The sequence below is a fragment of the Lipotes vexillifer genome, unplaced genomic scaffold (assembly GCF_000442215.2).
Source record: "Lipotes vexillifer unplaced genomic scaffold, Lipotes_vexillifer_v1.1 scaffold920, whole genome shotgun sequence".
Classification (NCBI taxonomy): Eukaryota; Metazoa; Chordata; class Mammalia; order Artiodactyla; family Lipotidae; genus Lipotes; species Lipotes vexillifer.
Window position 1 is genome coordinate 1,226,528 of NW_006783413.1, and position 15,474 is coordinate 1,242,001.

At 48.6% G+C, this 15,474-nt stretch overlaps 1 protein-coding gene across 2 annotated transcripts in view; it reads left to right on the plus strand.

The window, feature by feature from the left end:
* The first annotated feature begins 8,206 nt into the window (after positions 1-8,206).
* The window catches only part of GLIPR2 (GLI pathogenesis related 2), a 20,170-nt gene continuing 12,902 nt past the window's right edge, over positions 8,207-15,474 (plus strand). Inside the window, exon 1 of one of the 2 annotated variants that reach the window (XM_007455980.1) lies at positions 8,207-8,262. In XM_007455980.1, coding sequence (XP_007456042.1) covers positions 8,250-8,262 — 13 coding nt within the window. In that variant the 5' untranslated portion in view covers positions 8,207-8,249. The remainder of the gene's footprint in view (positions 8,263-15,474) is intronic. The other variant, XM_007455981.1, reaches the window with a different exon arrangement.

Genomic DNA, 15,474 nt, shown 5'->3' on the forward strand with positions numbered 1-15,474 from the left:
GCAGGACACAAACATTGTCTACAGCAATACAGTTATCAGTACGAAGGGATTTTCCTTGAAGTCCCTTTATTTTCAAATCAAAGAAGTATCAAGTGATAAGTCACAGGGGACAAGAATTCACCTTCCAATTCAGAGGACACAGGTTTGATCCCTGGTTGGGGAACTAAGATCTCCCATGCCGCGGGGCAACTAAGCCACAACTAACGCCCGTGTGCTGCAGCTAGAGAAGCCTACACACCGCAATGAAGAGCCTGTGTACCGCAATGAAGAAAAGACCCAGTGCCGCCAAAAGAAAAAGAAGTAATAAGTCACTATCTATAGACATTTTTCTCAGCCCTTTAATGGTGAAGCTTCTCTCTTTACTGGTTTCCAAGCTCTGGGCAGAGAGTCGGGTGTGTCCCCTTTCTTAAGAAGGGGATACAGTAAGAGACTCATCTAGAGTTTGGCTCCATTGATATGCTGTGGCGACTGCTTCTCTCCCTTCCACCTTCTTACCTTCCTTTGCTTATCCAAGTTTGACAGTGATGTCATCTAACTACAGCTTTTCTTTCCATCTGGAACACTGAGAGATGAACTTGGTCTGTATGTTAACAGGAATACTATACTACAAATCAGCAAAATGTAAAATCTAGCAAACACTCCATGCTTGGTTATATCTTACATCTATTATCTCATGGAACTAGTATAGCTTAAGCCTGTGTATCATGCTCTTCTACTGACGGTTCCCACTGGAAGAATTATCATGTGAAAAATGACCAAGAATGACCAAGAAGGTTCCTAGACCATTTCCTCAAGATTGTCCAAGGATTCCTTTCACACAAGCATAGTGGTCAAGTGTTTTAAATGAATTACCTCATGCAATTCTCACAACCTCTCTCTGAGTTAAATAGTATTATTAATATCATTTACAGTTGATGCAATTAAGGCTTGAGGAGATTAAATAATTTCTCCAAGGTCACATGGCTGGTAAGTAGCAGAGTAGGGATATTTTGAACTTAGGTCTAATTCAAAGCTATACTCATATTTATTATACTGTGTATTTTCCTCTAAGTACAGCTTTGGCGGCATCCCATATATTTTCTAACAACAATAACAAAGAGAGCCTAACCCAATAAAATAAGGAGATTTTCTGCCAAGGTTTTTCTTTCCCCCACTTTTCTAGTTGCCATGCCCTTCTACCCATTGAACTATTACAATGAATTTTTTATTCCAAATAACTCTGCAGATCAAGACCCAAAGGCTGAAGGGCTTAAAGCATTATACATATCTTAAACCATAGTTTAGGGAAGAATTCATAAGAATATAAGACTTTAGACACTGAGAAGGGCTGAATCATGGAGTGCAGCACACTCTGGGGAAACATTTAGGACAGAAACAAAATTTCCCTTTCTGAAAAGGGAGATATGGTAGACATCTTCTGGGTTTCGGCTGCTCAGCATGTAGAGAAGTCTCTATATGAGTGTAAAAGATCTTGTATCTAACTGGAAGCTGAAGGGGGGCAGACATTCCTCTGTTCTCTTTCTGAAAGCTTGTGTGAAGGCATGTGACTCAGGATCAGCCAAACAGATGCTCCTGCCCAAGAATCTGAGTCTGGAAGAGTTGACCCAGAGGTGTAGAGAGGGGCCAGGAAAGGTTCTGGATTGCTTGAATATTTACCACCAAGAGACTAAAATAGATGTGACTGAGTTTCTGTCAATATGCAAGTTTAAGTTTTCTACCATCAGCAGAATTTGGACTAGATCTATACAGAGAAAAAGTTACCTTATTACATATCTAAATTGGGACTGTGAAATAGTACACACACAAAAATAAGTGATTTTTAAAGAGTTCTTTTAAGTAGCATCTCACTTAATCAAAAAAATATCGTCTAAGATAGGTATTACTGTCTTCATTTCAAGCACCTGGATCACAATCAGTCAGTGGGCAGCAGAGTCAGAACATGGATTTGGGCCACGTGACTTCAAGTCCATGCCCCAGGCTCTTAACTGAGTATTGTAATTGCCATTCATCTCTGAACACCTGTTTTGACTTCACCTTTCAGTGCTCTAGGAGGGATTTTAAAAGTTTTCTAAATAGCTCAAAAATTTTCAGTTAATATTTTGTTAAATTTCAGTGTTATTATATTGTGTTCAGAAAATTTAACTGAACAGTTTTTACTTTCGGGAATTTATCATGGTTTACTTTAAGGCCTAATATTTGGTCAACCTTGTATTTGTTCCATAGAAATTTGAAAATAATGTTATCAAATAGAAATGGTCTTAATACAAATCAAAAGACAGATATTGTCAGACTGGATAAAAAGAAAGACCCAACTACATCTTGTCAACTACAAGCTGGCCATTTTTTATTTATTTATTTATTTATTTGTTGTATGCGGGCCTCTCACTGTTGTGGCCTCTCCCGTTGCGGAGCACAGGCTCCGGACGCGCAGGCTCAGCGGCCATGGCTCACGGGCCCAGCCGCTCCGCGGCATGTCGGATCTTCCCGGACCGGGGCACGAACCCGTGTCCCCTGCATTGGCAGGCGGACTCTCAACCACTGCGCCACCAGGGAAGCAAGCTGGCCATTTTTAATGTAAAGAAACAGCTGTGTTAAAAGTTAAAGAATGGAGTGGTGGTAAACATTTCTACAGTGCTTAATATCGTCAAGAAGTGTTCTAAGTACTTCACATGTATTAGATTTAGTGTGAACAATGTTGCAATAAAGCAAAAAGTATACAGTTTTTGCCTATGTGTGCAAATTTTGTCTTTTGTATACCAGTCAATATATACAACCTTCCAAATAAGTCAATATCGAGTTTTATGCCAATAAGGCTATAATTCTATAAAACACTAAAGCAAAATGGTGTTTTGCTATGTAAAACAGTAGTCTTCTGGGTTGCTGAAAGAAGGAAGAAAAAGTTAAAGGATGGAAATTAAATGAACCTACTAACACTAATTAAAAGAAAGCTAAGGGCTTCCCTGGTGGCGCAGTGCTTGAGAGTCCGCCTGCCGTTGCAGGGGACGCGGGTTCGTGCCCCGTTTCGGGAGGATCCCACATGCCGCGGAGCGGCTGGGCCCGTGAGCCATGGCCGCTGGGCCTGTGCGTCCGGAGCCTGTGCTCCGCAAATGGGAGAGGCCACAACAGTGAGAGGCCCGCATAACGCAAGAAAAAAAAAAAAAAAAAGAAAGCTAAAACGACTATATTGATTTCAGACAATGTAGAGATTTCACAGGAAGGAGTATTGCCAGAGATAGTGTCCTTGCATAATGACAAAGGAGTCAGTTTATCAAAATGATACATGAATTGTCAATATTTATGCTCCTTATTTGGAGCATTACCTTTTTATTTAAAGGCTCAAAGTACATGAAGCAAAACTGATTAGAATATAGAGGAGAAACAGACAAATTTACAATTATAGCTGAAACTTTCAACATCTCTCAATATTTGATAGAACAAGTAGACAAAAAATCAGTAAGGATATAAAACACTTGAACAACACTATAATCAACTTTATCTAATTAGCATTTGTGGAATATTCTACCCAATAACAACAGAACACACAATCTTTTCAAGGGTACACAGAATATTTACCAAGATAAGTCACATTCTGGGCCATAAAACAACTCTCAGTAAATGTAATAAAAGATTGAAATCATTAAACAATATTGTTTCCCAAATATTTATAAACTAAACAGCATTGGGTTTTTTTTGGCTGTGTTGGGTCTTCGTTGCTGTGTGCGGGCTTTCTCTAGTTGCAGTGAGCAGGGGCTACTCTTCATTGCGGTGCATGGGCTTCTCTTGTTGTGGAGCACGGGCTCTAGGCGTGCGGGTAGCACGCGGGCTCAGCAGTTGTGGGACATGGGCTTAGCTGCTCCGCAGCATGGTCTGGGAAGACCAGGGATCGAACCTGTGTCCCCTGCATTGGCAGGCAGATCATTAACCACTGCGCCACCAGGGAAGTCCCTAAATAACATTTTAAAATAACCCATAAGTCACAGGGAATAAGTCATAAGGGAAGTCAGAAATTATTTTGAACTGAATGAAAATGAAAACACAACATATCAAATTTGGTGACATGCAGCTAAAGACAGTCTTAGAGGGAAATTTATAGCACTAAATGCTTATGTTAGAAAAGAAGAAAGGCTTACTCAGACTTCCCTGGTGGTGTGGTTGAGAATCCACCTGCCAATGCAGGGGACATGGGTTCGAGCCTTGGTCCAGGAAGATCCCACATTCCATGGAGCAACTAAGCCCATGCACCACAATTACTGAGCCTGTGCTCTGGAGTCCGCGAGCCACAACTACTGAGCCTGTGTGCCACAACTACTGAAGCCTGCACGCCTAGAGCCTGTGCTCCACAACAAAGACAAGCCACCGCAATGAGAAGCCTACGTACCTCAATGAAGAGTAGCCCCCGCTTGCCGCAACTAGAGAAAGCCCGCGGGCAGCAACAAAGACCCAACGCAGACAAAAATTGATTAATTAACTATTTTAAAATAAGAAGAAAGGCTTAAAATTAGTGACCTCAGCTTGCACCTTAAGAAACTGGAAAAAGAAGAACAAATTAAACCCAAAGTAAGCATATCTATATATACACATATATATTTATAAAGAGAAATCAATGAAATTGTAAATGGGAAAACAATAGTGAAAATCAATTAACCCAAAAGCTGTTTTTCTGAGATCAATAGTACAGTTGATTCTCATTATTTGTAGTAATTATGCTTTATAAAGTTGCCAGGAACACTGAATTAGAGAATACTGAACCATTGCTCCTAGAGAAAGTACAGGGTTAGGTTCCTGTGAGCTTCTAGTCACATTTTTTTGTCCGACAATCAATAATAACCCTGATTTATCTGTGTCTCTGTTTAAAGACATTCTATTTAATATATACTGTTGATTCATCAACATTGGACTCATGGCCAATAGCACTATACCTCATGCCTGGAAGAAACTTATCTAATGTACATTTTCTTCTTAAGGCACACCACAGCCTTCCTGCACTTAGGAACACTAAACAGCACTTCAGCACTTCACCTGGGGATCATTTTAAGGAGGAAAATCACCACCACCAAGAAGAAGTTACCAAAGCTCACTCAAGAAGAAATAGATCATCTGAAAGGTTCTATATCCATTAATAAGGCTGAATTTATCATTTAAACCACACCCCAAAAAAGGACCTCCATGCCTAGATGGCTTCATTGATGATTTGCAGCAAATATTTAAGAAATAATACTAATTCTATACAAACTTCCAGAAAGCAGGAGAACCCTTTCCAACTTATTTTATAAGGCCAGCATTACCCTGATACCCAAGTCTGAAAAAGACATTACAAGAATAGCAAACTAACTATAGACCAACATTCTACAAAACATATCTGAGAGGGATTAAAGAAGATATAAATAAACAGAAAGATATACCATACTGGTGGACCAGCAAACTCAATATTGTTAAGAGGTAACAGTTCTTCCCAAGTTTATTTATAAATTCAAGGCAATCCCAATCAAAATCTCAGCAGGCTATTTTTAGTTGTTTTGTTTTAAATTGATAAGCTGATTTTTTAATTTACATGGAAATGGACTTAAAAGGAACAAAACAACCTTGAAAAGAAAAAAACGGGTAGATTTACACTATCAGATTTCAAGACATTATAAAGCTGTAGTAATCTAGACAGTGGGATATTAGTAAAAATAGGTATATAGATCAATGGAATAGAATAGAGAGCCCATATATATATATATATATATATATATATATATATATATATATATGGCCAATTGGGAAAGAATAATCTTTTCAAGAAATTTTATTGGAGCAATTTGATATTTATATGCCAAATAAAAAAAGAGAGAAAGAGAGAGAACTACAACCCTGACTTCACACCATAGACCATAATCAAAATGAATGTAAGAGCTAAAACTGTAAAACTTCTAGAAGAAATATAGAAACTTTTCATGATCTTGGAGTAGGTAAGGAGTTCTTAAATAGGACATAAAACAAACAAAAAATAACTTGGATCAAACACTATTTCCATCTGACTTTTGTTGCCATATCTCTTTTCTCTGGGGCCAGCTAGGCAGCGACTACCCCTCCAGCCAGCCCAGGGCCCTTGGTAGGGGGTCAACTTTGGCACTGACATTCAGCACACTGTCCCTTCCCCATGCCTGCTGCTAAAGCCAGCTCTAAAGCCCACAACATCCCACCCTACACAGACTCCAAAGATGCCACTACTTAGGATCCTGTCCCCCACCAATTCTCAGGCTCTCACCTCTAGCCCTCAACTCTATACAAGGAGATGTGAGTGAAACTTGGTCCCCACAAGGGCTTCTGGCTGCGTGCAGTGAGTGGCTCCACTGTGCTCAGCTATCTCAGCCCATGCACCACCGTGAAGTTTTGTTTACAGTGGAAACCGCCTTCTAGAGATTCTAGAGGTGACATGGAATTCTTCCTACTGGGTTCATTTGGTCATTTCAATGGGGATCTGTTGGCAAAATGGGAGAGGAATTGAACAGAGGGAATTAGACCCCCACCTAGCACCAGAAGTCTCTTTGGATTTAGAGTGGGCAGCAACTTGGTCCCCTCTGATGCTGTTTGAAAGTACGAAACTACAGTAAATGTATTTGGCTGACGTAGGGGAGGGAATAAAGAGGGCAGTGCCCAGCCTTGCCCTACTGGACATTTGAAGCCCTTGGTGTTAAAAGGTCTACCCTTATAGGGACTTCCCTGGTGGCGCAGTGGTTAAGAATCCACCTGCCAATGTAGGGGACATGGGCTCGAGCCCTGGTCTGGGGAGATCCCACATGCTGCAGAGCAAACTAAGCCCGTGCACCACAACTACGGAGCCTGCATGCGGCAACTACTGAAGCCTGCGTGCCTAGAGCCCGTGCTCCGCGATGAGAAGTCCGTGCACCACAACGAAGAGTAGCCCCCCGCTTGTCACAACTAGAGAAAGCCCACGTGCAGAACGAAGACCCAACACAGCCCCCCAAAAAAAGAAATAAAGAAGGTCTACCCTTATAATAAGCAAGTCAGTTCACTTCAGTGCCCACTTTTTGAAAGGTCTTAAAATTAGCTTCCTTCAATTAGGGTTTACTGAGCCCCTTCCCCAATAAGGAGTTACTCTGGGGAATCTCACACAGGTGCCCCAGGCTATGTCTTTATTCCCCACTCTTCTCACACGGGGTGGGGCTGTGACTGAGACCAAGTCTCCCCAGTGCCAGGTGTGTACTGACCACTGCCCCAAGGCCAGAAAAGGTCAGGACCTCTGGAAGTTGAAGGGACCCATATGCCCTGAGGGAAGGGTAGGACTTGAATGGGCAGAGATGGGCCAGCAGCCCATGCTGACTGAACAGCCTGAGGAAGGCAAGGAGGCGAGGAAACTCAGAACATGTTTGAGGAATATCAAAGTCTACTTTGGGGAATTCCCTGGCGGTCCAGTGGTTAGGACTCAGCGCTTTCGCTGCCAGGCCGGGTTGGATCCCTGGTCTGGGAACTAAGATCCCGCAAGCCGCTTGGCGAGCCCTCCCAACCCCGCAAAAAAGTCTAGTTTGACTTCAGGGGTGGGGGATTTGGCTTGGTGTGACAGGCAACGAGGGACAAGAGGACAGGTCAGAGCGGGGCTGCAGGAGCCTCCCTGGGACGGCCACGCAGAAGGGCTGGGGAGTGCCCATCTCCCACCTGGACTCGCACCAGAGGGTGTGTGCTGGGGAGAGGACGAAGATGCCCTTCGGAGCCCGGGGTCACTGGGGAGGGGAAGGCGGCATGCTCGGGGCCTTAGGGGTTTGTGGGGGTCAGGCCGTGGCGGGAAGAGCACCGACCCCTGGTGACGCGGGTCGGAGCCGACCCTCACACCTCGACTGTGAGCCCCGCGGTCCCCGTAGCGTTATCAGTTGCTGAGCATCTACCAGGAACAGGGTGAGAGGCGTGGGCTTCCCTCTGCATCCCCATTCAGTGTCCCGAGAGGGACAGGTATCCAGGAGGCCCTGGGCTCCCCGTCCGCACTTGGAGAGCCCTGAGCGGTCGCTGTTGTCCCCGCTCGGGGCAAGTTCTTGGGAGCAGGGCGAGAAGGCGCGCGGTGCCTCCTCCAGGCAGCCGGCGGTGTGGCCCCAGGCTCCTCCTCCTGCAGCTGCCGCTGCCTTATAAGGCGGGGGCCGGGCCGCGCCGGGGGAGGAGCTGCGGCCGCCCGGCCTCCTCCTCGGCTCTCGGAGCGGCGCGGGGCCGGCAGGGAGCGCAGCGCAGCGGGAGCCGAAGAGCGCGCGGAGCCTGCCATGGGCAAATCAGGTGAGCCCGCCGTGCCAGCCGGGCCGGGGTGCGGGGATGGCTCGGAGCCCCAGGCTCCGTGGTCTTCACTGTCACTCTTCCCGCGGTGGGCTGGATCCCCGGGGAGCGGGTCGACAGCCTCCGCCGGGGCGACACGATTCCGGCCGCGCTCCGGGACCACTGGGTGCGGGATGGAGGGGCTCGCGACGCGGGCAATTTCCGGGGCAGCCAGGAAGCCGGGGCGGCCGTCGGGCCCTCGGGAGAGAGGGAGGAAGGCGAGACCGAGGGAGGGTCCTCCTGTCTGCGAGCCAGAGATTGCGTCAGGGAGGGCTTCCAGGCGCTGATGGGATTAGTGCTCAGCGTCCGGCCAAGGCGTGGCTTTAGCTTTGTTTCAGGACAGGGTTAGAGTTGGAAAAAGCCACAGAACTGTGACAGCATCTCTTCCTGCAAAACAGCTTGCCCCGACCAACCCTCCGAAAGACAGCTCTGAGCATCCTTTTCTTCGGTCGTTGTCCCTTCTCCTTTAAGTGCCCCTCCACCCCTACCCGGTGCCAGACTCAGTCAGGCTACACACGGCTACCAACAACGGCTTCCTGTTTCTCTCTGACCTGTCGCGGCCCATCCTCACTACGGTGGCTGTCCCGGTGAACTGCCGTCATTCCCTAACACCTTCCATCCCACTGTCCGCAGGTGAAAGAGTACACATTCTTCAGCCCCACGGCGGGGCCCTCTGGGAGCTGATCATCGCCCCTTTCCTCCCCCTGCACTCAGCTGTGCTCTGGGCATAGTTCTTCCGCTGGGTTCCCTTTCCCAGCGCTCACCACCACCACGAGCGCTCCACCTCTCCCACTTCGGTGAAGTTGAAAATCCTCCCCACCTTTCTAGGCTCAACTCCTGTGCTGGGAGCCCACCCCGATTTCCCCACCTGGTGTCTTCTTTGTTGCAGCCCTCCCAGCAGTCAGGTTGGGACACTACCCAGCCAAAGACCTGTTTCCCACAGACTCCTCACTTTTGGCAGCCAGGAACCATGTCTATCTCAGCATAGTTCCTGCCTCACAGGAGGCTTTTTAATGAACAGCTTTTGAACAGAGTTCAAAAGTTCTGCTTCGTGGGAAGTTGAGATTGTCAGCCTCAGATGGGTAAGGCTGGGTCTCTTCTTGAATCTGTCCTCAAGATCTGGACTTATGAGGTACCAGTGTTGGGAGTAAGTAGCTTTCTCTGGCATTGGTCCTAACCTGCCCTTATCTGTAGTTACAGGTCTGGCTTTCAGCCCTGGCTCTGCTAATCACTTGCTGTGTGATCTCAATCAAAGCCCTTTCCTTCTCTGGGCCTCAGTTTCCTCATCTATACAAGGAGGATGGCCTATATCATCCCCAGGGTCTTTACAGTATGGAAAGGTGACTTGCAGTTAAAGAAGAATGTGATAGGTGGCGGGTGTGGGGAGAGGAGGGCGTGGAAGATGTGAGAGGGCACTTTGAGATCCCTACTTGGGAAATCAGTTCCTTTCTCTGTAGATTAGGAGAAAATCCACAAATTCTCTAAAGCTACATTTTAATCAGTTGTTTCTGGCTTCTTCCCTAAGAAACAGTTTTCCAGAACTGCTGGGTGCCTGTCTTCTATTTGTTCATTCATCCCTCTCTCCCTCCCTCCGTCCTTCCTTCCCTCGCTCTCATCCTTCCATTCCACCATCTATCAGCTCTGTACCAAGCTGTGGACCCAGTGCTGTGGAGGGCGTGGCCCCTGCCCTCAGGAGTGTTCATGTAGATTATGAAATGCACCATAAAGCGGATTGGGGGGATAGACAGGCACCGCATGGCTCCAGTAAGAGGTGGAAAGTGATCTAAGCCACAAGACAGGTACAGGTGAAGAGAAGTGGGAGCTCAGGGGAGGGGAAATCTCTGCCCAGGCGTCCAGTGAAGGCTCCTGGAAGAGGTGGTCAGACCCCAGAGAGTCTTGGAACTTTGGACTTTTTACAATGGGACCTGGGGGCACCATTGAAAAGCATCGATCTCAAAGCCGCAGGACTAGAGCTGTTCCAGGGTGGAGAGTGGATCAGATGGGAAGAGGGTGGAGGTGGGGGTCAGGGAGAGGCTGCTGCAGTTACTCAGGCAAGAGATGACAGAGACATCTAAGGGACGGGAGAGGAAGTGGGGATGGATTTTTGAGATGGTAGCCTCTAGCAGACTTGGTGACTAACTCGTTGTGAATAAGATGGAAAGGTCAGCGGTATGAATCTGGGTGCAGGAAGGTGATGACACCTTCCAGGACTGGAGGTGCAGAGTCGAGCAGGATGGTGGTAGAAGACAGGTTAGAGGTGGTTCAGGCAGTTTCCACCACCCTTCCCATGCCCAACCTCCACATATACCCAGGGACCTTTCAGAATGCTGGCCCTTAGCTACATGCATTTTATTTGTCTCCCCCCCGTCCCCGCCCTGAAGACTCTGAACCCCCTGGATAGTATCTGGCTCCCCTAAGGGTCCCCAAGAGAAAATGACTTTTCTGGGTGACACGGGCCCGACCTTGATGTTCCAGGCCGCCAGCCTGAGGCTGTCTATGCCCAAAAGACAGGCGGCATCACAGACGTGTATCCACCCAGGGGCTTTCTGTGGTTCCACAAAGACCTTCATAAGGAGCCTGCCTCTTCTGGGCCTCAGTTTCCTCATCACTACATAGGAGCCCATCTCTTTTTAATCTTCAACCTCAGATATACCCCAGAGCTGTTGGGGTAGCGGGCCGTGTTCAGAGACTTCCAGGTCCGGCCACTGGCCCTGGTCTCCCTGCTGGGCTTCAGTTTGCAGCCAGGCAGAGAAAGGCAATGGCCTGGGGCTCAGTGAAAGCCTCTAATATAGTCCCTAATAATAGTGATCACCAATTATTCTGCTCCTGCTGTGTGCCAGGCTTGGAGCTGGGTATTTCACATGTGTTACTAACTTTCGTAACAGCACCGTGAGGCAGTTGTTATCAGCTGAATAGATTTACAGAGGTTGAGTACTTCCCCCAAGCTCACACCCTAACCAATAAGTGGACAAACTGGGATGTGTACCCAGCTCTCTGACTTCCCAGCTGGGTGCTGTCCCCTCTACCACAATGACCACTTGTCATCCTGCTTCTCAGCCTGGACTCTGGCCCTTAGGGACATCCACACACCCTCTAATTATCTCTAAGAATCTTATTATCCCTTGACCCACATCTCCCAGCCCCAGAGCTTATCAGAGCAGAAAGACATTCAGGGACCAACTAATCCAGGAATTTTCTACTGAGCAGGGCCCTCACACCTCTGCAGGGGGAGGCCATGTGGCCAGGTCAGTCCCAGCAGTACCATTTTCATCTGTTGATTCCAAAGAAAGGTTCAAAGAAAGGGTTTCCCTGCTTTGAAGCTATTTTGAAAACCACAGATGTCATCCTTCCTTCTCACACAGGTGGGGGAGCAGGGCCCCGGCACTGGGCAGGGACTTGCCCAGTGCTGGCGGGCAGGCCTGAGTGGCGGCAGGCAGGGCTGGAGAGGGGACCACCTGTCTGCTGGTGAGAGCAAGCCCTCTCCCTGCCCTGGCTCCTTCAGCCCTTCAGTGACTGTTGCCCATCACACAGGGGCAGCCGATACTGGGACATCCTTGTCATTCTTGCTTAGGGAAAGGAAGATGTATGTAAGGTAGAAAGTGTGTGAGATCCGGGGCAAAGGAGGGACATTCTTAGATCTGGCTCTAATGTGGACTCACTGTGTGACCTCGGGCAATTCACATGTCCTCCTAAAGACCAAAGTTTCCTCCTCTGTAATGAGAAGAATCCTGTCCTCAGGCTTACCCAGTGATGGTGTGAAAATCTCATTCATTTGTTCTTGTGCTCACTTGCTCAGTAAATATCTGAGCTCAGAGGTACTGAAAGAGGTCATCAAAGGCCAGGTTAAATACCAGCAGCCCTGCTCCTGTTAAAATCAGGGAAGGGATCTGATGGGGGCAGTTTCCCCCAAGGCCAGGAGGAACTTTGGACTTTAGCCTCCTTTAGGAGGCTAAAGGCTCCTCTGCCCAACAGTAATGATAATAATTATAGCTGACCTTTTGTTGAACTATAGTTGTTCACTTTGCTCCAGATCTGTTCTAAAGCATTTACGAAGATTAATTTATTTAATTCTCACAACAACCCTGTGAGGTGAATACTGTTATCCCCATTTTGTATATGGAGTCAGTGAGGCACAGAGGGATGAAGCAACTTGTCCACGGTCACCCAGCTAATAAAAGGCAGAGCTGGGATTTGCCTCTTGAACTTCCTGGAACCCAATCTGAAAAGAGCTACTCATCTGGAAACTCATTGCTTTTTTGTTTGTTTGTTTGTTTTTTGAACTTTATTTATTTTTTATACAGAGGTTCTTATTAGTTATCTATTTTATACATATTAGTGTATATATGTTTGTTTGGGGTTTTTTTGTGTGTGTTTTTTTCTTTTTGCTGTACGCGGGCCTCTCACTGTTGTGGCCTCTCCCGTTGTGGAGCACAGGCTCCGGACGCGCAGGCTCAGCGGCCATGGCTCAGGGGCCCAGCTGCTCCACGGCATGTGGGATCTTCCCGGACCGGGGCACGAACCCGTGTCCCCTGCATCGGCAGGCGGACTCTCAACCACTGCGCCACCAGGGAAGCCCATATGTTTGTTTTTATAATCTACTTTTTATTCTTTCTTCCTGATAAACTAGCAAAACCAGCTTTGCCCCAAACGCTTTCTAGCCTCTTGCCAGGGGACCAAAGGGGCCTGTCCGTAACTCCTGCCTTGGCCCCTGACGGTCCTGGGCCTCTCTGGTGGGGAGTCGGGCGAGGGCTGAGAAATGAGTCAGCTGGGCTCTGGGAGGCCTCTGAAGAGGATGGATGCTGAGGGAGGAGCCCGTCCCAGCCACCAGCTGTGAGGGAGGAGGGGCACGGACCTCCTTAGAGTCTTTATTCAACAGTTAGAAGCTCTGCCCTAAAGAAACTTCAAGAGCCCCCAGTCCAGCCCCACCCAAGATGCCTGCACCCTCCAAGCGGCAGAGACCACCCTGGCCTGCCGCCTTCCCTCAGCCACAGGAGCCAGGCCCAGGCAGCCCCTTCCACCTTTCAACAGCTCTGGCCTTAAGCCCCAGGTCTGCCCCCTGGAGCTTCTACTCCACAGACCCTGATTTTCCTCTGGGGCCCCTCACGCCGGTCTGTCTATAAAGGCCTTGGCACAGAGGAGGCTCTTGAGAAATCTTAGTTCTTTTCTCCTCTTCCTTCTTCCTCTTCTTTCCGCTCAGAGATTTGAAGGCGGCTGCCAACCCCACTAGGCTGATCCTCCTCCTGGGTCTGGTGGCCCTATCTTTCTCTTCTCAATGATTTCCTCTGTCTCCTGACCCTTGGGGTGGGGTGGCATTAAGGGCAGTGTTTCTCTCCTCGTGGGCCTACCTCTGGACCAGTTGTAGGAATGTGGACAGGTTATTTCCTTCTTGAGCCTCAGTTTCCTCATCCAAAAAATGGGTACAGTAGTGGAAGCTCCCACAGTGGTGGTGAGAAGTAAATCAGATCTTGCACAGGCCTGGCACCTAGAATGGTTGGCCATCGAGCAGAAGAAAGGTCCTCCTTCATTCCAGGCTGGTACCCTGAGGCTGTGTGACCTCTGAGCCTCAGTTTACCCTCCCACAAAATGAGGGCATAATCCCTCCCTTCTCCTCCCCCCACAACCATGGGGTGGCTCTGAGGGCCATCCCTGCGTCAGGCAGGGATGGGTGGGTTTTCTTTGACTCCTTTTTCCCTTACGTTTATCTGCTCTCAGGTTTTTCTACAGAAGTGAGTTGTGCCTCTTTCTGGGTGTGGTCATCAGTGGTATCTTGCCTCCCTGAGGTTGAGGTTCTGCTCACAGGGGCCGCCTGGACTGGGACTGGCTGCCGTGGTGAGAGGGGACCAATAAGTCAGCAAGGGGTGTGGTCATAGGGCCCCCAGGCCTCCCAGCCAGAGGCAGGGAGAGAGGGCACCCCTCCTGACCCCTTCCTAGGAACGCTGGCCCACGGCACTGGCTCTGCTGGGATCAATGACTGGCTTCAGCTTCTGGGCCATGAGCTTAGGTTGGGCGCAGGAACTTTCACTTTTGTTTCATTACTTCCCACATTCTGGGAGCGCAGTGACCTCGTTTTTAGCAGCCTTATGTCCCCTCTGCCAAGGAGACTGCAGGGCCTGAGCACTCCAGAGTCCAGTGTATCTCACCCCAGCACTCAGAACTGTCTTTAAACGGGCTTCACCTTAGCGACCCACCCATTCCCCTTATCTCCACCTCCTCCTCACAGCCCCAGGATACACCAGGTCCCTTCCACACTGGCCCTTTCTGCGCTTTTGCCTCCTCATTACCTCCTCCAGGGAGCCTTCCCTGATACATCTGTGGTCACCATTGCCCATGCCACTCAGTCCCATGCATCTCCCATAGTGTCCCACCGTGGCCTGCCTGGGACATAGGAGCTGGAAGGGATATTAGTATGGGCCTGGCCAGGTCTGTCACTCAGATAGAGACCTTCTGCCACTTTGTGTGTATCCACACCTGCCCTTGCATGGACACATACACTTACCTTGATCACTCGTTAGACAAGCTATGAACTCCTGGAAGTTTGGGGTCAGTCGGTCATCTTGCCTCCTCTCACCCCTACCCTGATGGGACCTTATGGGATCTCAGGGTTGGAAGGGACTTAAAGGTCATCTGACTGGGTCTTCAGTGCCTGAATCCCTCTGAGAGGCATCACCTGCTTGTTTGTCCCCAGTGCTGGAGAGCTCACTACCTTGCGAGGTAGCCTTTTCAGTCTTCAGAAAGCGTTCATGGAGAGAAAGATCTTTCTTAGGCTGAGCTGAAATCTGTCATCCTGGCTTTTCCACCCACTGGCCCCAGCTCTGCCCTGTGGGGCCCCAGAATTCAGCAGGGCCCTCTACGGTGTCTTCCAAAGTCTGATCTTCTCCTGTACTTGCAACCATCCCTTATAAGACCACATATCCAGCCCCTCCTTCACCTCATCACCATCTCTGAACACACTTCAGATTCTCACTGCCTCTAATGCAAGGTGGGGCCTGGGCTGGGTGAAGCATTCCAGCTGGACACTGGCTTGTGCAACACATCGCCCCGGAGCCCGTGGGTTTCTGGCTGCCACGCCACCCAGCTGACTCCTTAGCATGTTGTCAGTGAGGCCCCAGTGCGGTTCCCATGAGTTGTTGTGGCTCCCGCCCCTTGCACCCGCGGTTTTTTTTTTTCAGGTGGCGG